Source organism: Corythoichthys intestinalis, chromosome 4 (genome assembly GCF_030265065.1).
Source record: "Corythoichthys intestinalis isolate RoL2023-P3 chromosome 4, ASM3026506v1, whole genome shotgun sequence".
Classification (NCBI taxonomy): domain Eukaryota; kingdom Metazoa; phylum Chordata; class Actinopteri; order Syngnathiformes; family Syngnathidae; genus Corythoichthys; species Corythoichthys intestinalis.
The window spans coordinates 43726109-43749607 of record NC_080398.1 but is presented as its reverse complement, the minus strand read 5'-3'; the positions used below and the strand labels follow the sequence as shown (position 1 = coordinate 43749607).

Genomic DNA, 23499 nt, shown 5'->3' with positions numbered 1-23499 from the left:
TCAGGTTTCACTTTAAGTTGCGGAGCTCCAATGTTCGGACGGACGACGGCGGCGTCCGGCTGCCAGTGACTTTGGCTCGAGTCATGCTCTTTAATAACTTCATTGCATTCAAAGGAACAGGTGAGTCTTACCTGTTTTTACATTATGTTGCAAAGAACATCGTCGGACAAGTTTAGTCACTACATTATGTTGGCCTTGACACAGTTAGTAGAGGTGGGTGTAACCCTCACGTCATTGGTTAGCATTTGGCTGCGCTGCAGTCTTAGCTGACGCATTTTCCAGGAAATTCAGTGCTTAACCTTGTTGTATTTGATATTTGCAGGACTTTTAAGTCGTCGGGCGGTAATTATTCTTGCGTTGGAAAGCTAGCAGATTTCGCGTTGTCTTTTTTTTTAAGATCGCCTGCCGGCTTCTTTGGTGAGGCTTGTGATGTCAACAAATATGGCAACTTCGCCAAGGCTGCTGGCTATCTGTGGTTAACCTGACTCCATCGCGTCTCGTTTATGGAGGACACACAAGTCTGGGTCTGCAGTTGAGGTGTATTATTACCGCAGCATCTGCACGCTTAGAGCAACGGACATGTTTTCAATTATGTAACGGAGAACTCTCATTGGCAGCAGAAACCAGCACACCAAGTTATGAGCTCATAAAACATTTCTCACCATCCAAACGTCAAGCTGGAGTTATTTTCAGCAAGCTTGCTGACCTATATTTTCTAGCAACTCATGACACAAAGCATTAAGTTACTGAGAGTGACTTTCAATGATTGGCAAAAGTCAAGTGGCATAATTTCCTCTGACCCTAATCATTCAGGATAAGCCTTTAGAGGGCACTCTTTTAACTCACTGGCTGCCACTGAGGTCAAGGGACTTCCAATCCATTTTGACTGGCTGATAGCTCATTGCGGCAAGACCTCCCTGTCAAATGGGATTAGACGTCCTGCACCGTCAATGGCAGGAAATGAGTTGCTGTGTAATTAAAAACAAACAAGCACTAATGTCCTATTACAGGCTGAAGTTTGTGACAAAGAGCGCGGATGCCCTCTACTGGCTAAAGCCCGAGTTATGCTCCCGCGTTTCGGTGACGGCACAGCGACTACGCTGTCATTCGACGGTTCTCCGGCCAGATGACGCGTTGCTCTGTAATTCACCGCCAAGCCACTAGAGGGGTGTTGTGTTATGTTTGTACGGTTTTGGGGCATGCTTGTTGACTTCCTCTTGTCTAGTTTAACTGAGAAAAATAAACAATGCAAGATGGAACACTTGAATGTGGATCTTTAGCTCATCAACATTGAATAAATGTTATCATACAAATGTTGAGGCGCAGGCGACGCAGAAGACCGTTTCGAGGTGGTCAGTCCAACTTTTGATGCCGCATAGAGTTCTTCTAGCCTCGGGTGAAAACCAGCTAGCTTCAAACTGGCATCGAGCACTGCATCCAGCGTTTTGTCTGGAGTCTGCAAAGCCCTCCAGCCCGATTTGTTTGCCGTGTCCCACAACCAGCCAGTGGGAAGCCATAGCAGATTTCTGGCGTCTATGGAATTTCCCAAACTGCGTTGGAAGCCTTGATATTAACGTTATCATAAAAGCACCGAGGCACTCTCATTCAGTGATGATGTATCGTGTGTGAACTGTCTGTTATTGAAAATTAAAGCTCAAAACCTGTGCTTTATTTTTCATATACTTGAAGTGCAACACATAAATAAGTCACAGACTCACAGCAAACATGTGTAACCGCAACATACAGTATGTACACAATAAATGATGAAGTACACCAACCAAAAATACGACAAAGTGATAAAAAGCTGGCAGTTTTTGGCCGACTGGGTCACCACTTCGTATGGCCACTCGATTCCGAACACACACATCTCGGTGGTTCTTCCATTTCTTTATTCAATCGCTTACCTTGCCATTTGGCAAACCTTATGATGTCTTGACGAGACTTGCTCTTCGATGATACTCCCGTCGGCTTGGTCCATTTTTGCGTCTAGAAAAATAATGTTTTACAATGGCGGTAATTTCGCGCTGAACCGGAAACAACAGTCTGAGCGAACCAATCACAGTCCATTTCCGCCACATCATATGCGTTGACGTGATGCTAGGGTTTGAAAAATCAATAGGATTGCGTCAGGCTACGGCGCAGAGTCGTAAATCAGGTTTTCCTTGATGGCGTAGGTCTGACGCGGAAGTATAACTCGGCTTTAAGTCCTGATCTACTGGCAACTGTGAGTCCGCAATGGCATATGGTACGCATGCTAATTTTAGACCGTGACGTCGCATCGTAAAGCGGAAGTAAAACAGAAGTGGGACATTATAGACCCGCCCTCGCATAGAACCCATGTTAAGTATGCTACTTTTCTCCGGTAATCTTTCAAAAACGAACATGCCGATCACACATTTCTTTTTTGGAACTTGTAGAAACGACTCTAGACATTACGACATATGAAGGATGTTTTCTTCATACTTCCTGAAAACAAAAATTCGAGGGAAAAATTGTGAAGAATGAATCAACATGCGCGGACTTTTAACGCCACCTCGTCAGTAAACATTTATGCAGTAAACATTTGGGTTGGCATTGTCTTTCAGAGGACAGAGGTAAGCTATTTTGATATTTTTAACTTATTTTTTAGCGTGACGTTGTGCCGTGCTGCTTCTGTCTGACAATGAATGACCTGAAAAGAATTAAAATGATACCTGACTGCCACTGTTATATTTTCTGTTGTAAAAAAACACAACTTTAGTGAGGGGGAAGTGTAAATAAAATATAGAATTAAGATTTGTTATCACTGAAAAAATTAAAAGTGTTCGTTGGCTGTCACTGAGTTGCATTTGCTATTGCTACGCAAAACTATAAATTACCCCCAAGCAGTGTTGTTAATCTTACTGAAAAAAAGTAATTAATTATAGTTACAAATTACTTCTCCCAAAAAGTAATTGCGTTAGTAACTCAATTACCTGAATGTAAGAGTAATTAGTTACTTGGCAAAGTAATTGGTGATAATTACTTTTTTTTTTTTTCCCTCAAAAAAAAAAAAAAAAAAAAAAAACATTGGCCACACTATGTGAAGTTTCTTGTGAAGGTTTTTGGTACAATTGGCCCGAGCCCAATTCTTTACCCTAATTTACCCTTTACCCTGAATCAACTGTAAAAAGTTGTTAAAATTGCTCCCATTATTGCATTTGTTCCCTTCTCTCTACTTTCGACAAATGAAAGTTTTAAAACTGTTTCATCATTTAAAGATAGATTCAAGTCAAGATTTTGCCGATTTAGAAGTATTTATATAAAAAGATTAAAAAAAGATAAAAAGTTACTTAGGTTCGCTAGGAAGGTTCTCTACAACAGAGCCGTCCTAAAAAGTCTACTGCTTTAAGATGGCGGCTGTCTACTAACGCATTTAGTGCCATGCAGTGTTGTTAATTTTACTTTAAAAAAGTAATTAATTACAGTTACAAATTACTTTTCCCAAAAAGTAATTGCGTTAGTAACTCAGTTACCTGAATGTAAGAGTAATTAGTTACTTGGCAAAGTAACTAGTGATATGTTTTTTTCTTTCTCAAAAAAAAAAAACACACACACACACAGGTCACACAATGTGAAGCTTAAAGTGTTTGGGGGACAATTGGCCCTAGCCCAATTCTTTACCCTCCACTTAACTAGACACAAGGGTATTGCGATAACTAGCTAGTAACCTTTGCTATGTGTGGAAGTCATTTAAAGTTGTGAATCAATCGTTAAAGTTGTTAAAATTTCTCCCGTTATTGCATTAGTTCCCTTTTGTCTACTTTAAACATGTGTAAGTTTTAAAACTGTTTCATCATTTAAAGATAGATTTAAGTTAAGATTTTGCCGATTTAGGAGCATTTTAGATTTTAAAAAATTACTTAGGTTCGCTAGGAAGGATCTCTACATCAGGGCCTTCCTGAGAGGTCTACTGCTTTAAGATGGCGGCTGTTTACAAACGCATGTAGTCCTTAAAACATGTTGGCAGTGCAGCAGTGTCTATCATTTGCATCTAGTTCTATAATATGATATCTACCGTGTCATGTGGGTGTAGTTTGTCGGCTATGGCTGCAGTCAGGTATTATTGGAGCCACCTAGCATCGCGGTTGCAACGGCGTCTTCCCCACTCCTGCTCTGCTCTCGTCCCCGTGAGTCCGTTTCTCTCAGACTTTTTTTTATTCAACCAACTTAGTAACGCATAGTAACGCACGCCTTTCCCGCCTCAGTAACGGTAACGGCGTTGCCAAGATGAGAAAAGTAATTAATTAGATTACTCATTACTGAAAAAAATAACGCCGTTAGTAACGCCGTTATATTGTAACGCCGTTATTAACAACACTGCCCCCAAGAACAGTCAGAGACGTAGGACAACCAGAGGATATAATATTTTAGAAAGACGGCTGGTGGTAAAGGATAGCTTGTTGAAACTGAAGAATGTCATTGTCAGTCGCTTAAGAAAAAGGAGTCTTTAAAAAAGCTACCTCTGGATCAGGTCGGCTCTTTTTCCCATCTTTTTCAGTCCTCGACACTCAAGCCATCTTTTTAACTGAACATTTTTTTGTTTTTCCCACATCTTTGCCCGTGAATTTGGCACCAGAGACATCATTTTCGGAGAGAATTAATAGGTTTAGCTCTGTAAACATATCCTTCGTACACGATTTCCATTCATTTCCTACCGGGGACAAACGGTCGCGTGTCCCCCCCCTTAACAACAGTAGCTAACCTCATGAATATTAATGAGCGGAAGTGACTTATTGCTTGCGGTACGCCATTAGTCAGCCATGTTACTAAAAAATAAAAGATTGGGCTCGAAGGATTGATGCTTATACATCCCAGGACTATATCTATCAAATTACATTATGATCTGTTCACGAATTACCGAGGAATAGATGAAAAAATATTGTGTGGGTGGTGACTTGGCAGCCCTTCAGCCTATAAAAGTGTTATCCACCTAAAGTGTATTAAAAAATAATTGATTGCACTTTTCCACAGAGATTCATTCAACCACTACAGTCCTTTTAATTTAGAACTTTTTGGGACAAATGTTGCCACCCGATTAAAATACAATTAATCAAGCGTTAATAATTACAAAGCCTCAGATGAATTAGATTTGATTTTTTTCTTTTCTTTTTCTTTTAAATCCTACCCATAAAATTGGTACAGCTAATAAAATTATGCAACAATAATAGTAATATATGATCTGATTTTCTTTAATTACCAAAAATAGTCACTTGCCTTCTAAAGGGAAAAGCTACAAAAAAAGGATGGATTGACTCTTCAGTAAAGTCATGCGGCATGTTGGATTTTCTTGTTAGCCAACATCCCTAGGGGCAGTTTTAGATTCAGAAGCGGGGATACAATATTTGTCCCTACAGCAGGGGTCTGCAACCTTTATCGCTATGTGTACCATTTGTACCCGTTTCCCACAGAAAAACAACAACACTAAGAGCCATTAAAAAGATATTTAAAGCACAGCATATGAGGGATTTACTGTATTTTAGCCTTGAAACTAATAGTTAGCCTAACTTTATTCAGCAGTTAAACAAACAATAACATCTTGCCTTTGTGAAATTAAGGAACCTCTTTATAGAAAACAAAACTGCACTTGTACGTGACACAAAACATGACAGTTACAATATAAATTGACAGCCCAATGACTAGTTATAGCTTACTTTTTTCCATATCCAAGCCCTCCCTCGATGGGAAAATCATCACCCCCCCCTCCAATATAGCTGCCATCAGTAAGATGGGCGATTGCAGAGTACAGGTGTGTACAGCTGTCAGACAAGGCAAATGTGAGCCCCGTTTCCACAGTCGTTCCAATCTTGTTTTCCAACTCCAAAGCTCGTAACCTGGTTTTAATGTCATTTACAGCGCCGATTTCTAGGGTCAGTGGATTGTAAGCCTAGGCGATATGAAAAAAATTGTTATCGCGATAAAAATTTCAATAATTATATCAGTGATTATCACAATATTTTTTTTTCTTTCAAATTTGAAGTCTGATTTTTGCCATCGAGTGACAAAAGTTGACAAAATCAGATGCTGCTTTCGCCAATCTTTCAGGTCAACAAAGATTAACGCATCGTGACAAACTACAGCATTTCACAAATATGAGGAACATTGCACAAAATTAAAAGTTAACTAAATGCAGAACATTGCACACAATCCGAGGTAGACATGCAATGCCCCCCAAATGAAAGAAACATAAATTAAAAAACTAATTTTAATTTACACTCGGCAACATTTTAAAGCCTTTTGTGCACGAAGTCTTCGGCCATGTCCACACGTAGCAGGTTTTTTTTTTAAAAACAAGGATTCTGTCACTCACTAAATCACTAAATTCACTAAATCCGGACCAAGAAAAGTGGCACCGAGGTCCGGATTTAGTGAACCCTGTTTTAGATTTTTAAATCAATGGCAATATTTTATGTGTTTCTCATAACATAAAAGAGGTAAAAGAGAACAATTGTGGCTTATTAGAGCCTACAAGTCTTTTAGGTCCGAGGTCCCTTTAAGGTGTCTGACAGTGTCAACAAAGTAAATAGACAAAAGAAAATGTTCCGTTTCAAAATTGTGACAAACAAACAAGACATCCATTGCTTTAAAAGTTTGAGCCAGAAAAATAAGTCTGTCCTCAGTATCAGGCTTTAATGCTGCTCTGTGACAGGGAAGTACCCTCCTGTACTGAAAAACCCTCTGAGAGCTAGCGTTCACAGAACTTCACCTTCTCAGGTGTTTGGGTGGTGTAAATACAGTTTAAATCTATCGACTTTTATCGACTTTTTAAAAGTTATTTCTGTTGACAAGAAATATTTGACGATAATTTTTGTTAATCACCCAGGGTAAATGGATTGCATTGCCAGGGCCACACTACCCTCCTCACAAAACATTATAAAATTCAATAGCACTTAATAGCCAAAGGGCCTTGAAGCAGAGTGATGACAGAGCCAAATACGGCTTGTTAGCCACGGGTTTCCTCACACCGGCCTACAATAAGCAGCATAGTATACAATAATCTATTATCTAGTGTGTTTATCATTTTAAAAAATCAATTCCAGAGCCATTGTGGAATCTTATTAACCACATGGTACATCTCGAGTAACTTTTTAACTTTGCTAGGTGTCATAAAGCCGTAAAAATAGGTTAACCTACCTTAAGGGCTGAGTAATGGAAAACACTTTAAACTTGAGGTAGTTTGTCTTGCAAGTGAGTCTTTTTTTAAGCATTCTTAATGTAACTAGTAAGACCCTAAGTGGGCTAACTCCATTTTTGGCTCTTTTTAGGAGAGTGATTTAAAGTTTTAAGTGCTATAGATAATGGTGGATATACTTTACTGTATATCTTTCTAATTTACATATTGCAATGATAAGTTATTCTGTCCAATTGATTTGAATAAATAATGGGAAATAATAGTATTCCTCAGATTTTGGTATTTTGACAAGTCACACTTAATAACTGAGGAAACGTTTTAATTACATCCAGGTTGTATCCTGGTCAGTGTTAACTATAGCTTGTCTGAAAGAAAAAAAAGCAAACTAGCTGAAATCAAGTTTATTTTTACAGCCCTAAACAATTAAGCAAGATTTTAGAACTGTATTAATCTTCATTTTCTCAAATTTATTGTATTTCTACATGCAACGTTTTGAAAAATAACAGTTTGGCCACATTAGTTCCAAGTGGCTCAGTTGTAAAGAGGCTCATTATCCTAAAAACTGCTGGAGTATTCACACCTATCATTCTTCCTCTTATGACTGTTGGGGTTGGTCCATCACATGATGCATTTCACCATCTGCACTGTGAAGCATTATTATTTATTTTGTTTTTCAGAAAAGGCTTTTGTGAGGTGTTTTGGTACAGCTGCGAGCGTTTTAAAAGCACTGTACATTGTTACCTCTACATATGGATTCATTTCATTCCAGCACCTGGTTTGAAAGTCAAAATGGTCGTATGTCGATCGGGATTTTCGCATAAGACCACGTTATAATTCAATTAATTAGTTCCACAGCCCAAAAACCTACGCCAAATCCTTTGTAAATACTACAGGTACAATTACAAATAGCAAATACACATAGTAAATAAATTGTAAATACAAATAGGGATAATAATATTATAACTAGGGTTGTTCCGATCATGTTTTTTTGCTCCTGATCGTTTTAGTTTGAGTATCTGCCGATCCCGATATTTCCCGATCCGATTGCTTTTTTTTGCTCCCGATTCAATTCCAATCGTTCCCGATAATTTTTCCCGATCATATACATTTTGGCAATGCATTAAGAAAAAAATGAATAAAACTCAGACGAATATATACATTCAGCATACAGTACATAAGTACTGTATTTGTTTGATGACAGTAAATCCTCAAGATGGCATTTGCATTAATAACATTCTTTCTGTGAGAGGGATCCACGGATAGAAAGACTTGTGACTTTGTCTATTGTGACTAAATATTGCCATCTAGTGTATTTGTTGAGCTTTCAGTAAATGATACTGCAGTCATGCCCCAATGCACGATGGGAAGTGGAACCATATGGGAAGTAAAACCATGACTGTGTGTCGTGCTACCAATGGATATATCTCCTCTGCTTTGGTAAAGAATTTTAGGTGTTAAGGCAAAGGTCAAGTGCCACCTTGCTTCCCCGCATTGCTTCCCATGATATTTCTAATCATAGGGAGGGGGAATGCAAGGTTATAGCTGTTTGAAAGGGGGCACCAAAGGCTGCCAAAATTCATTCTACTCGTTCTGTGCTGCCTTTTATCTCTTTATTTAGGAAAAAACGGCATCATTGCACATTGAGCGCGACAATGAGTGAGAGGGTCGTGCAGCGCATATTTAATAATGACAAATATTATAACGCAACACATTTTTAATAAATTAATTGACGCCGTTATCGGGATATTTTTGGTAACCCTACCTTAAACCTAAATTAAAGACTCTGGATGAGATATTATGTCTGCAACGTTTTATAAATACAATAACAAAACGATTTAATTAAAAAATATATATATATTAAAAAAAGGCATGGCCGATATTTTTGCCGATTCCGATACTTTGAAAATGACGATCGGCATCCCGATCGATCAGGACATCTCTAATTATAACAATAACGAATCGGGTTCTAATATGGCGGTTGTGTTTTACATGCTGTTCCTGAACGCACGATGCGACTGACGAAAGAGGTGCAGAAAACTGGGAAGTTTTTACATTCTCTTTTCATGTTCTGTTGTTGTTGGCATTAGTTGCGGTGGACAGTAGCCGTGTTGCGTTGCACAAGTTCTGAAATAAATGATTGAAAACCTGACGAAGCTGGCGATTTCCTTGCTGATGTTACAATAATAATTGTCACCTTAACTTATAAAGACTGGCGAACAGACAGAGGTCGGAGGAGGACCGTCGAGATCGTGGACATATTCCGGCCGTATTGTCGAGCCAGTTCACTGATGCACGCACCACGCTCATATTTTTCTATCATTTCCATCTTGATTTCAATTATAAGCGTCTCCTTTTTCCTTTTCACCACCTGCACTAACCTTTTTGGGACCCATGTTGGTTTCCCTTGCAAGAAAATCCGCTGTGCTGCTGTCTTGCGGGAAAACAATGAAATTGCGACGTTGTTGTAAACCGTCGTATTTCAAGCATGTTGTCATATGTCGAGATAAATCACGAGTCATATCTTACGTTGGATATTGAAAGGATCGTACGTCGAATTGTCGATGTGTTCGTATGTTGAGGTACCACTGTATAAACTTGAGTTTTCTGTTTTGTATCATTTATTCAAATGTGAACAGAAAATACCTTGAACTAATATGTACTGTATGTGTGTGTGTCAGCAGTGCGCCATCTGCCATGCCCGTGATGTCACAGCTCTTCAGGGGCTTTCCTCGATCGAAGGTCTTGTCCTCCAGTCTGTTACCATGCCAACACCGCCGACCCCACTTGGCGTCCTCTGCACAGCGACGCGCCTCGAAGCATCCGTCCCACACGAGTCACGCTCCTTCAAGATGTTACCAGACCACCTCAGCACTCCACAGCTACATCCTCACTCCACCACAAGTCAACTCCATCCTCAAAGCTAACGAATACACCTTCAAGGTTGGCTGAAAAACATCCCTGTGTTTAATAGGTGTTCTAATTTTGACGCCGTACGCGGGTGCTTGCAGGTTCCAGAGTTCGATGGCAAGAACCTGTCATCTGTGATGGGCTTCGACAGCAATCAGCTGCCAGCAAACGCTCCTATAGAAGACCGCCGCAGTGCTGCAACATGCCTGCAGACAAGAGGAATGCTGTTGGGCGTGTTCGACGGCCATGCCGGATGCGCTTGTGCGCAGGTACAGAGCTCATTAAAACATTCCCACGATTTCTAGGTAGTACGTCTGTAAAACATTTACAGCACTGAGCAAAAAGTGAAGTGCTGTTAATGCAACAGCCTCCTAGTGTATTTCATTTTTATAGCACGTTAATGGGTAGTCTAATGTAGTAGTATGTAAGATTCCAACATTAGATGTCCCTCCTAACCAGGCTCTCAGCGAGAGGCTCTTCTACTACATCGCGGTGTCCCTGCTACCGCACGACACTCTGTGCGAGTTAGAGGCGGCGGTGGAGGCGGGCCGGCCGCTCAGTCCCATTCTGCAGTGGCAGAAGCATCCCAACGACTACTTCAGCAGGGAGGCTCAGACGCTCTACTTCAACAGCCTCCGCACATACTGGCAGGAGCTCATCGATCTCACCAAGTAAGATGTGCCTAAAGGGGGAAAAAAACCAACTCAGGAACACCAACCCTGCGGTTATCTCAGTAATAACTGTTATACACTACATAATTGCAGGCCATAGGCTTGGATGTTAATGCCCTCAACTGGTTTAAGTCCTATCTTACAGACAGAATACAAACTGTTGCTGCTGATGGTGTTCAATCAAGTCCACTTACTATTAAAAATGGGGTGCACAGGGGTCTGTCCTTGGACCACTCCTTTTTACGTTATACATTAATAATATTTTTCTTCCTAATCAACATTGTAATGTCCACTTTTTTGCTGATGATTGTATTCTATATGCGCCCGGTTCTTCCCCAGCTCTTGCTCTGACTCAATTACAGACTGCTTTTGATTGTTTACAAATATCTCTTCATCATCACAGTTTAGTTTTGAATGCTGAAAAAACTAAATACATGGTTTTCTCCACTTCCACCATTACTGACTATGACTTAACCCAGTATCAAATCCCTAAATGGTACTCAAATTACTCTCACTGATTCATACAACTACTTAGGAATTTGGATTGACAGTAATTTATCATTCAAAACTCACCTAATCACCTAATCCGTAACTTAAATTTAAACTTAGCTTCCTGTATAGAATCAAAGGCTGTCTGTCAACTTCTAACGGAAAAACCATTGTATTATCTTCATTTGTTTCTGTTCTTGATTATGGGGACATCTTGTACTGTCATGCAGCTTCATCAACTCTTCAATAGTTAAACCCGGTTTATCAAAGTACACTACGTTTCATCACCAATGACAATTTCTGCACTCATCATTGTACCCTTTATCAAAACGTTGGTTGGTCCTCACTACAGTCGAGAAGAAATATCCACATCATGTTATTCATCTGTAAGGCTTTACTGTGCAAACTTCCTAACTACCGCACATCTCTCCTGTCATTCAAATCCAGTAACTACAAAACACATCATCCAACTACTTAACCCTAAACATTCCACTCACACGTACTAATGTTGGCAGAACTGGCTTTAGCTACTATGCTCCTCTTAAATAGAAAGAATTGCAATCTACTCTTAAACTACAGTCAAACATTCATCTTGGTGATTTTAAATTTCTTTTGTCTGATGTTTTTACTGATTATTGTAACTGTTTCCGTTAGTGTATTTTGTGTTGTTTGATATTTGTGAATGTTTTTTGTGCTCAGGCCTCTCTTGTAAAAGAGATATTAATCTCAATGAGACTGTCTGATAAAATAAAGATTAAATTAAAAAATGAACAAATAAAAAATTGATCAGCAGAATTCATTGAGCACTGCTGTTGTTTCTGCTTACAGCCCAGGTGACGTCCCTGACACCAGCGAGGCTCTGATGAACGCCTTCAAGAGGCTGGACAATGACATTTCTCTGGAGGCTCAGGTGCAGTACTCATGATAGTTGATTTACTTGAATTTAATGTGTAACATTTGTTGTAGATTATCAAAGTTTGGTCTCTAAACACCTCTTTTATATGCCAGGTCGGAGACCCAAATGCTTTCCTGCACTACTGGGTTCTGAGAGTGGCCTTCTCTGGAGCAACGGCCTGCGTGGCTCACATCGATGGAGCAGACTTGTAGGCATAGCAAAAAATGTCTCCACATTTATATATTTTTTTAGGTCTTCTCACACTTGCAATAGTGTGAGTTTGGTTTTGGTTCTGGTGCTTATTAGCGTTGCACCGATACTGATACTAGTACTGATACAGATATGGTGCTAAAATGACTCTACAGTTGTGGTCATAAGTTTACATACACTTGTGAAGAACATAATGTCATGGCTCTCTTGAGCTTCCAGTTATTTCTACAACTCTGATTTTTCTCTGATAGAGTGATTGGAACAGATACTTCTTTGTCACAAAAAACATTCATGAAGTTTGGTTGTTTTATGACTTTATTATGGGTGAACAGAAACAAGTGATCAAATCTGCTGGGTCAAAAATATACATACAGCAGCGCTAATATTTGGTAACATGTCCCTTGGCCATTTTCACTTCAATTAGGCGCTTTTGGTAGCCATCCACAAGTTTATGGCAAGCTTCTGGTTGAATCTTTGACCACTCCTCTTGACAGAATTGGTGCAGTTCAGTTAAATTTGATGGCTTTCTGACATGGACTTGTTTCTTCAGCATTGTCCACAAGTTCTCAATGGGGTTTAAGTCAGGACTTTGGGAAGGCCATTCGAAAACCTTAATTCTAGCCTGATTTAGCCATTCCATTACCACTTTTGATGTGTGTTTGGGGTCATTGTCCTGTTGGAACACCCAATTGCGCCCAAGACCCAATCTTCGGGCTGATGATGTTAGGTTATCTTGAAGAATTTGAAGGTAATCCTTCTTCATGAACCCATTTACTCTCTGTAAAGCACCAGTTCCATTGGCAGCAAAACAGCCCCACAGCATAATACTATCCTCCTGTTAGAACAGACACACAAATATAAAAGATATAAATGTTTATTGAATGATCTTACGGTCTTGTTTAACGGGGAGAATTCGTTACAAAAGACAGGCTTTAATTTGTTATCATTATACATATATGCACTGGCATTGTCACAAACGTGATCACACAAAACGCAACCATGCATCGTATCCCCGCATTTCCTCCTTCTCCTGAGTCCTCACAAATAAAATATAAAATTTCATTTTTTTTTCGGGCTGGTGCCTACAAATAAAACATTTCGGGTTTTTTCGGGCTTGGGCAAGCAAATCAAGTTAATTTATCAGGCTCGGGCCAGGCTGGATTTTTTTATGCCCGATCTAACTTCTAGCGTTATGTAATGTTAGCATACCGTACACCTATTCAGCCTGTTGTTCTCTATTGTATTTTAAATTGCCTTTCAAGATGACATGTCTGTTCTTGGTGCTGGATTCTATCAAATAAATTTCCCCCAAAACATGCGACTTATTTTCCGGTGCGACTTATATATATTTTTTTCCCTTTTCATTGCGCATTTTTTGGACGTATAGTCCGAAAAATATGGTAGTGTTGCACCGATCCCATTTTTTACAAAGTGAATCCAGTAGAACTTTTTATTGCATACCTGGTATGGGTGACAAATTAGTTAAATAAACCTTTGGCTCTCAAATTACTGCGGCATTTCTTTCAGTAGAAGATAATGAAAGTAAAGTTAGGTAGAGTTTAATCAAGGGAACAGTATACAAATAAAGTCGTATTTAAATGCATACGTGTGCATTTGCTGTGGTTTAATACGATACGTTTATAGTACGACCACTTCCTGTCACTTTTTTCCGTGACTTCATCACCCCCCTCTGCCAGTCGCCTTTTAATCCAGCTGGGAGCGACTTCACTCGGCTTCATTGCTGCTAGAACTCCGCCCACTCGCCTGGCTCTCGATCAATTCCACGTGTTGCACAAGAAAACGCTGTCTTTTTTTAAAGAGTAGGAGAGGAAAATTTAATAGCCTTGTACAGAGCTTTACGAGTTTCCGTGAAAACGGAGTAGGTGGTTATTGTTGTGAACAATAGTTCAACACAAATATACATCGAGATCTCATTTAGCTTAGTAATTGGAGGCGTGAGACACATTTTCGAGTGTCCCAAACTTGCAGTATGTTGCAATTTCTGATGGGGGTGCAAAATTTGACAATACACCTGGAAAGCACCCTCCCATGGTTTCAGAATCTGCACCTTTGAAATAAATTCCTTGAGCCTCTGGCGTTGTAGAACCAATGCCAAGGCAAAAGGCATTAATTGGTTATTCATTCATTCATTCATCTTCTAATTATTCTCACAGGGGGTCGGGGTAATCAAAAAATAATGAAATAAAGTAATGTTTTTTAAAAAAAATGAAATATATGCATGTGTATTTTTCGGCCTTTCGGTCAAGTGTTTCCTATTTTCGGTTTTGGCCAGAAATTTTGCTTTCGATACAATGCTATAAACAATAAGAAATGTAGTGTGAAGTAAACTATTATTTTGAAAGCATTTAGCACAATAAAAAATAATCCAAAACAAAGCTAATTTACTGGAAAAAAAAAAAAATTCAAGAAATCTTTGAATATTCTTTTATACAGTAAGTGAACTGAACAGCTAAACTTGTGTATATGGGCTGAAGTCTATAGTACACCAATTCAAGATTACAACTGAGCTTCGAATACTGCCTATGTTTTGACCTCCGGCGTCACGAAAAAAGCTGATGGGAGATTAGTTAGTTATTAGTAACAGTTTTCTAGTTTTAGTACCGTAATTTTCAGGCTATAAACTGCTACTTTTTTCCCTCATTTTGAATCCTGTGGCTTATAGTCCAGTGTGGCTTATTTGTTGATTTATTTGGGTTAATAGGTAACACTTTATTTGACCGTGCATCATGAGCCTGTCATAATTATGACATGACACTATCATGGACATTAATGAACGCTTATGACGGTTGTCATTTAGTGTCATCGGTCAAATTGTCACTAACTCCATTTATGTCCAGCTGGGATCTTTTGTATCCGTTCAAAAGTGAGATAATCGGCCGGATGACACAAAATGACATCTGTCATAAGCACTCATTAATGCTCATGGCAGTGTCATGTCATAGTAATGATGGTCTTATGACAGTCTTATGGAGCCATTGTCAAATACCATTACTAGCAGTTAATGAAACAACTAGAACAGTAACTGAAGAAATAATTAGCACAAAACATGAATTTTGATTGTAATTTGCATCTGGATTGCTGCAATGCATGCTAGGAGGCATGTTAAACAAAAAACAGTGTTGACAGCAGGTGGCAGCAGAGGTTTATTGTCTTCCCCAAGGGAGCAGTGATGGCCAAATGAAGCTTCATGAAGCATGGGGTTCATTTGGTCTTATGATGCCAATGTTAAATAAGGTGCTACCGAGCTTTAAACAATATTTGTTGATAGTGAAATTGAACATTTGAAACCGGGGCAACAAATTTGCAGCTGATTTAGATACGTTGGCAAGTAAATTTACTAATGCTATCTTGTCCTTAAAGGTATATAGCCAACGCAGGAGACGCTCGTGCTGTGCTAGGGGTTCAGGAGGAGGACGGTTCCTTTACCGCTCACACTCTCTCTAATGACCATTGTGCCCAGAACGAGGATGAGGTGGCTCGGATCCGGGGAGAACACCCACCCTCGGAGAGGAAGACCGTTATACGCCAGGTAAGAGATAGGGTGACGATTGTGTTAACGACTCCTTCGGTCATGTTGTCCTCCTTTCAATCAGGACCGCTTGCTGGGCCTGCTCATGCCTTTCCGAGCGTTCGGTGACGTGAAATTCAAGTGGAGCATCGAACTGCAGAAGCGAGTGCTGGAATCGGGACCCGATCAGCTCCATGAAAATGAGCACACCAAGTTTATACCGCCAAACTACCACACACCACCTTACCTGACGGCCGAACCCGAGATCACTTACCACCGGCTCAGACCGCAGGATCGCTTCTTGGTGAGATTAAATTTAAAAAAAAATTTTTTTATGACAATTTCTCCTCTTTTTTAAGAATCGTATCCCCCAAAAATGGAACACAAACACATTCTTCTAGACATAAAAAGTTTAATTGAGCCGCGTTCTGATTGGCAATTACACTTGAGTCCTCTAGGTGGTACTAATACACTTTACAAAGTAGGTACCTGCTTTGATGGCTAACCTCATACCAAACATGAACCCAATGCAAGTAGCCTCTATTTTTTTGGGAGTTATACAAAGCTTTTTATTTGAACTGGAGGGAGTTTTTGTATTCATGATGGATTTTACATTTAAAAACGAATAATCACACTTTTTGTCAAATATGTTAAAATTTTCTGTATACCCTGACTGCAGAATGTTAAAAGGATAATCTTAAAAAAGAAAAAAAATCATTATTTTTCGGCCTGCATTTTATGCCTCTAATTTTACTTTTAATTACTGCATTATTGTAGGGACAAAGTTTTATTCACCCCTTTTTTTGTTAATTTAAATTTGGCAGGCTTATTAACAACTCTTGTCTTTGACCCAAGCAATTAATTGATCAATGGTGACTTCCACGCGTGACTGGACATTAAACAATGTTGAGATTAATGCTTAATAGGGTACTCATGTAAATACGATGGTATTTATTTATTAAAAAAAAAAACAACAACAACAACCATTTTACATTGGTCTTGGAGGCTCATAACAGTTTTTATTCATTTTGATTTTATGAATTTAGTTTTATTATGATTTTATTGTTGTATAATTTATTTATTCATAAAAATAATGATTTATAAAAACACAAATAGAAATTAGGGCTGTCAAACAATCAAAAATTTTAATCGAGTTAATCGCAGCCTAAAAATTAATTAATCGTAATTAATCGTAATTCAAACCATCTATAAAATATGCCATATTTTTCTGTAAATCATTGTTGGAATGGAAAGATAAGACACAAGACGGATATATACATTCAACATACTGTACATAAGTACTGTATTTGTTTATTATAACAATAAATCAACAAGATGGCATTAACGTTAACATTCTGTTAAAGCGATCCATGGATAGAAAGACTTGTAGTTCTTAAAAGATGAATGTTAGTGCAAGTTATAGAAATTTTATATTAAAACCCCTCTTAATGTTTTCGTTTTAATAAAATTTGTAAAATTTTCAATCAAAAAATAAACTAGTAGGTCGCCATTGTTTGAGTCAATAATTACACAATTCTCATGGTCATAAAATCAGTCGCACCCAAGCGCCAGCAGAGGGCGACAAAACTAAAAAAAAACACAGGTAACCAGTGCACACGACCCTCTGCTGTCATTTTAATCTGTATGAGCAGGGCATGTGCGTTAATGTGATTAATTTAAAAAATTAATTACCGCCCGTTAACGCATTAATTTTGAATGCCCTAATAAAAATATAAACTTAATTAACCCCTGGTGTCCATGTACATGGACACATTTTGGATCATGCAAGCCATGCTTGTACTGTACATCCGGTGTTAATATTGTGACCTATGTATTTTTTTTGTTTTTTTAAATTTACCAAAGAGTGTCACTTGCCCTATAAAGGGTTTAAATGGACAGGCAATACATTTATCATCAAAACAACGGTACATTTTTCTTAAGCGTTATAGTGGAGGAAAAACATAAATAAAAGCTCATTTTTCTGTGAAATGGGCACTCAACAAGGCGTTTTATCAAAGTCTGTGCTATTTTAGCCAATCAAATGTGACTGGCTGTGTTCGATTCAAGCAGTGTTTATACACGTGGTTATAAGTGACATCACAAAATAGCAGCGCACATAAGCGGTGTTCTTTTTTAAGTTTTAACATTATTTTCTCCATTATCAGAAATCTAAGAAATTCAACATTTTCATAATTAAACACTTTGAGAGACTGTCTTTCACATGAAGGTCGTTAATACAAGGTGATGTCCGTCCTTTTAAGAAAGATACTACCTTTTGACTCACCGAGACCTCTTCTTTCTCCTCGGGCCCCCACATGTTGTCCACGGGAAATACAATTAGCTAAAGATAGCACTGCTATATTCATAGTTAGTGTAGGCGTTCAATGTATTTCTTGTTTGTTCTTCTCTTCCGTCTCTGTCTCTCCTCTTCTATTTTTAATTATCTTCCCCATAACCCCTTCTTGCACGCTGCTTTTCTCCTCATAAATGAAACATTGAATAATCACAACGGGAGTATATCATTCTCCCATGTGATACATTACAACTGTTCAGACTATTAGGACACTCAGATTCCCATTCTCTGTCAAAGCAGCTGAAAAGGACAGGTTAAAAAAAAAAGATACTGCTGTACTTTGATGTACTTTTATATATTCTGGCATAGACTTCACTATGAGTTGACGGGAAACAGGGCCGCTCCTTAGAGGGCCTATTTTCAAAAACTTAAAATTCAAATATTTTCAAAACCAAAGCCGCTAGCGACCGAAAACCAAAACAGGCTACCTTAGGCATATATGAGTCTCCATGATCAGCGGCATCAAAAAATTCAAAGTTGTTCCTTAATAAAATCCCGATTAATTGTTTCTTATATAAGTATAAGAAAATTTGAAATAGCTATAAAATTTTTAGATTTTACGCTAGATGCAAAAAATTTACCAAATGCAGAGATAATCACCTCTGTTAAATATTGCAATTTATCCTGAAAATATAAGTTTTTACCCCAAATAGCGACTTAAATGTTTTGTATTTAGTGAATTTTGAAAGTTTTTCAACAGCTAATAAATCACTCAATTTTCACATCAGAAAGTTAATATTTGAGGAAAGCATGCAATTTCATCTTAATTTTACTCAACAAAAGCAAATTTAGCATTTTTCTATATACAATCCATCAGAACTTATTTTGTGAATTCCAATGTCACAATTGCCTCAGCACGTCTTGCCAGCTATCTGGCCCTTGTCGTTTTTAGATTGAAATGTTAGATATAATAAAACATATAAAAGTCAAACTTTTTTTGTATGGACGGGATTGGACACAGAAAAGTCTAAATTACTAGGTTTTTTTGTGCACAAAAAACGGGCAGTTGGCCGAAAATTACCTGATTATTTGAATGTAAAGTTACGCTATTGCGTATGGATGCAAAATCCAACATGGCGGCCATCACAAAACAAAGAGCTTTTTAAGTTGAAAATTATTGTAAATAAATGCGTAAATCTCAGAATTTCTATGGATAGGAGCGTAAAACCTGTTTAGATTCTTGGTTAAAAGCAAAAAAATGGGCAGTTATCATTCATTTTATGTAAATACTTCAAGCTAAAGTTACGCTAATTATTTCCACTCATTTCATTTTTCTAATGTGTATGCATGGTGCTATTTTATATAATAATTACCGTATTTTCAGCGCTATAAGGCGCACCTAAAAGCTTTAAAACATTTTCAAAAGCCAACAGTGCGCCTTATAATTTGGTGCGCCTTATATATATATGAATCAATATTGAGCAGCAGGTTTTTTTTTTTTTTTTTTGAGAGACTTATACAAATTTGCAAACAAAAACGGGCTTACAAAATTGCACCATTATAATAGGAAAACCACAAATAATACTCTCCATCATAATATACCCATTTAACACAAAAAGGGTGACTGTGGAAAAGAAAAAAGTTCCCCTTCACTATGTGATATAAATGTTGCACTACATGTTTTACCTTGCTGTTTTGTTGACATTCCCTTTAGCGCGCACCATCTAATGGATGCATAAAATAACCCCAGCCTCTACTGTAGCGTTTATTCTATGCGCCTTATAATGCGGTGTGCCTTATATATGGAAAACGTTTTAAAATATGTCATTCATTGAAGTTGCGCCTTATAATCCAGTGCGCCTTATAGTGCGGAAAATACGGTACCTTGAATCCTTGACCAAATCACTCTTGAGACACTCCTGGCTGCTTGTATGCAGTAAAACCTTCGTCCTGTTTCCACCTAAATCCGGCGTTAGAACGCAGCATCTTTGAATTTATCTCAGTGAAAGCTGCCGCGACGCTCTGCTTTGCCCGGGCTTTGCCTGGCACGGCCAGACTATTCTTCCTGTATTTTTCAAATACTGTGAGAAATAGTCTTGGACCCAGCCCATTAACGGCCTCTCGAACAAGCACAAAATCAACCGTCCAATCAGATTCGTTTATTTGCGTGACGTGTTCTTAACAAGTAACGTCACTCTTGCGCGCAGAAAGTCGTCTCTACAACAACACAGATGGCAGCGGGAGAGCCGAGAATATGTTCCAATCCACGGTAAAACCAGTTTTAAATGACCAAAAACACATCGACACAAGTCATTGACAACAGTCAACATGGCTCGCGCTAGCCATGTTGAATAAACTTCTCCATTCTCCATTCACGCTAATTACTTGTCGCTTTAACAACGTCACGTCTGCCCGTCGCTGATTGGTCCACTCCGCTGTCTGTTTGCTGTGGCTTGCTCCGCCCTCGGAATTTGATCCGCCGGACGGTCGCCAGACTCAATTGCTGGAACAGCGGTGAATCTGGTATACCAGGCAAGCCCGGGCTCCTACGGGAAGCCATGGCCAGAGGTGTTGCGTCCCATTAGGCAAACCAGGCAATTGCCTAAAGCTCCCAGCCAGCAGGGGCCCCCACAGGGCCAACAGATTTAGCACACGGAGCTTTACTGCACTGTCGCAGCGACAAGTGCAACAGTGCCAGTGAAAGCCTTGTGTCTGAGTTCCCCGAAGGGGCCCCTTTACTCGCTTTACACTCCCGCCCCCACGTGACTCGGAGTGAGAGTGAGCGGCGATTTGGCTTTTTTTAAATGGGCGTATATCCAAAATGAAAAGAAATTATCCTTCTGGAAGCCACAAAAGAAAGAAAAAAAAGCAGAAGAGAAAAGGAAGTAAGACAGCGGTGAGTGTACTATGTTACTGTAGTTTTATGTCCTAATTAGAGCTGTCCCGACTAGTAGACATAGTCGACGTCATCAATGACGTAAATCCGTCGACGAGCACAACATCCCGTCGACGGTTAATGAAGGGTTAAAAAAATATATGCGCGGAAAGTTCAGAATGTCGGATGCTCTGTATGCAAGCGGAGAAAGCGGCACAAAGCCAAAAAAGCGCACCAGAGTGTCCAAAACATTGACTTATTTCAAAGAAACAAAGGAAGGTACACTCTTCTGTCCTGTCTCTTCAATGCCAAGCTTGGCTGCACGTCGGCCATGAATAAACACCTCAAGCGCCGTCACCCAGTTTGTAATTTTATTTTATTTTTTTCATTTTTTGTACACCAGAGGGTGCTGTCGCCTTACTAAATAATAATGTTTCATTGACAATGGGCCTATAAGTGCTATTAATATTGTTCTTTATGCTAACTGAAAGGTTTATTTCATGTTATGGTTTATTTTATGGTATAGAAAATTATATAAGGTTAAAAGGTCATAAATATATACAGTATATACAGTGATTGCACTCAAGTGAGAGATTGTCAGTGATAAGGTAATAAGGTAAATGCAATTCATATAGGCAATTCATTGATATATAAATAAGGTTTAAAAGGAAAAACGTGAAAAGTTTTTGTTAATTTCTAATTGTGTTGTTTTATTTGTGTGCATCGTAGCTCTTACGGTGTGATTACATCAAGGATGGAATAAAAGTTGTAAACCCTCAGTTTAAGAGACCATTTTTTCAATCGGGATGCTACACTAGTTAATTCTATCAGCATTTGAACTCATTGTTTATTTGTGATTTATTATTATTTACGTGTTTATTTGTACTTTAATAAATAATTTAAGTGTTCCAATATGTTTTTTGTGAATTGATAAGCGTCAACAAAAATTTCATCGCTAAATTAGTAAAAATAAATAAATAAATAAATGATTAATTATTAGATTAGTCGACAAATCGTAAAAATAGTCGTCTGACTAATCGGGAGAAAATTAGTCATTTGGGACAGCCCTAGTCCTAATGTAGTAGAAGCCGGGCACTTTGAGTGTCCTAAAAAGTGCTCTATGAGACTGAGGCGTTATTATACTTTTATTAAATATGCTATCTCTCCAAGTCCAACTGTCCCCCTTACTTGCACATGCTCGAAGGGCCCCATGTTGCCGGGCGCCCCCGGGGACCCATGCTACTACGCTCTGGCGGTGGCGCAATGTCTGTAGGAGCTGTCTGGTCAACTGATAGTGAAGTCTATGCTTCTTAATTCATCAAATATTTGAATAAAGTTCAATGTGCGCCTGCAGGTGATCGGTTCCGACGGCCTGTGGGAGACGCTGCACAGACAGGAAGTGGTCCGCATCGTCGGCGAGTACTTGACCGGCGTTCACCAGCATCAGCCGCTGACGGTGGGCGGCTTCCGCGTCACCCTTGGACAGATGCAGGGGCTGCTGGAGGAGCGCAAGGCCCGTGTGTCGTCGGCCTTCGAGGACCAGAACGCCGCCACCCACCTGATGCGCCACGCCGTGGGGAACAATGAGTTTGGCACGGTGGACCACGAGAGGCTCTCCAAGATGCTGTCGCTGCCCGAGGAGCTGGCCCGCATGTACCGTGATGACATTACCATCATCGTCTCTCAGTTTAACCCTCATGTAATCGGCGCGCGGCAGCAGGAAGCGTAAACACACACATTTTTTATTTTCAGACTTGAAACTATTTATGGGAAAAAACTTGTTTGTACACAGGAAAGATCCATTTTCTTATGTAGTTGCAGACGGTATAATTTTGTATCATAGTTTGATACTTACTACACACCCCCTTTATTTTGTGGCTGACATGACACTGTTACAAACCTCGGTGCCAAAAGATCCTGAGCTGGGGGAAAGAAATTCCAAAGAACAAATGAGAAAGGAAAATAAAAAGAACTGTCTCAGCAAATCTGAAGTGTGGCATGAAGATTTTTGAGACAGGAAAAAAAGGGTAGTGTTGCGCAAAAATATTATTCAAAGAAGTATGTTTTGTCATTATTTTCATGGCAAATCGTACACATTTTATATGAACGCTCCAATTCATTTTCTTCTAGGTTTGTCCTTTTATGTTTATTTAAAGTAAAAGGCTTTGTACATTTTCTTTCGGAAGTTTTTTTCTCATAGTAATGTTAAGTGTTGTTGCATTAGCACAATGGCAACTTGCTGTACAGTGTGTTAACATTTGAAATAGTCTTTTTGCAAACGCACTCCACTTCTGTAATATCCACAGCCATGTTTTACTCCCTATTTCAACTCCAGTCAAATAGCCGAATCAAATGAATCTTTGCATCAACTGTTTGAATATTTATTCCACATTGTTACTACCATTCGTCTTATCTGTGGTGTAATGTATGAATTGTTATCCATCCGGGTCCTATTTTATATATGGTGTAATAAATTGTAA

At 38.9% G+C, this 23499-nt stretch overlaps 1 protein-coding gene across 3 annotated transcripts; it reads left to right on the top strand.

Annotated features, from left to right (window-relative positions):
- The first annotated feature begins 10 nt into the window (after positions 1-10).
- Positions 11-23499, top strand: pdp1 (pyruvate dehydrogenase phosphatase catalytic subunit 1). Of its 3 annotated transcripts, none has more exons than XM_057835220.1 (9): positions 11-120; positions 9829-10090; positions 10159-10326; positions 10517-10728; positions 12046-12127; positions 12226-12320; positions 15704-15872; positions 15937-16155; positions 22374-23499. In XM_057835220.1, exons 2-9 carry the CDS (start codon positions 9845-9847, stop codon positions 22746-22748), a joined length of 1566 nt encoding a protein of 521 aa, XP_057691203.1. In that variant the 5' UTR covers positions 11-120; positions 9829-9844; the 3' UTR covers positions 22749-23499. The 3 variants fall into 3 exon arrangements, with proteins under 3 accessions (XP_057691203.1, XP_057691201.1, XP_057691204.1); XM_057835218.1 differs by having other exon boundaries at positions 22-120; positions 9832-10090; XM_057835221.1 differs by lacking the exon at positions 11-120 and adding an exon at positions 4077-4148 and having other exon boundaries at positions 9832-10090.

What these genes read in the sequence shown, in the direction of transcription:
- pdp1 (XM_057835220.1), top strand. Translation starts at nt 9,845, where the DNA reads ATGCCCGTGATGTCACAGCTCTTCAGGGGCTTTCCTCGATCGAAGGTC. An exon ending in ACATTTCTCTGGAGGCTCAG is followed by an intron (nt 12,128 to 12,225) that starts GTGCAGTACTCA and finishes TTTATATGCCAG; the next exon opens with GTCGGAGACCCAAATGCTTT. An exon ending in CACATCGATGGAGCAGACTT is followed by an intron (nt 12,321 to 15,703) that starts GTAGGCATAGCA and finishes TTGTCCTTAAAG; the next exon opens with GTATATAGCCAACGCAGGAG.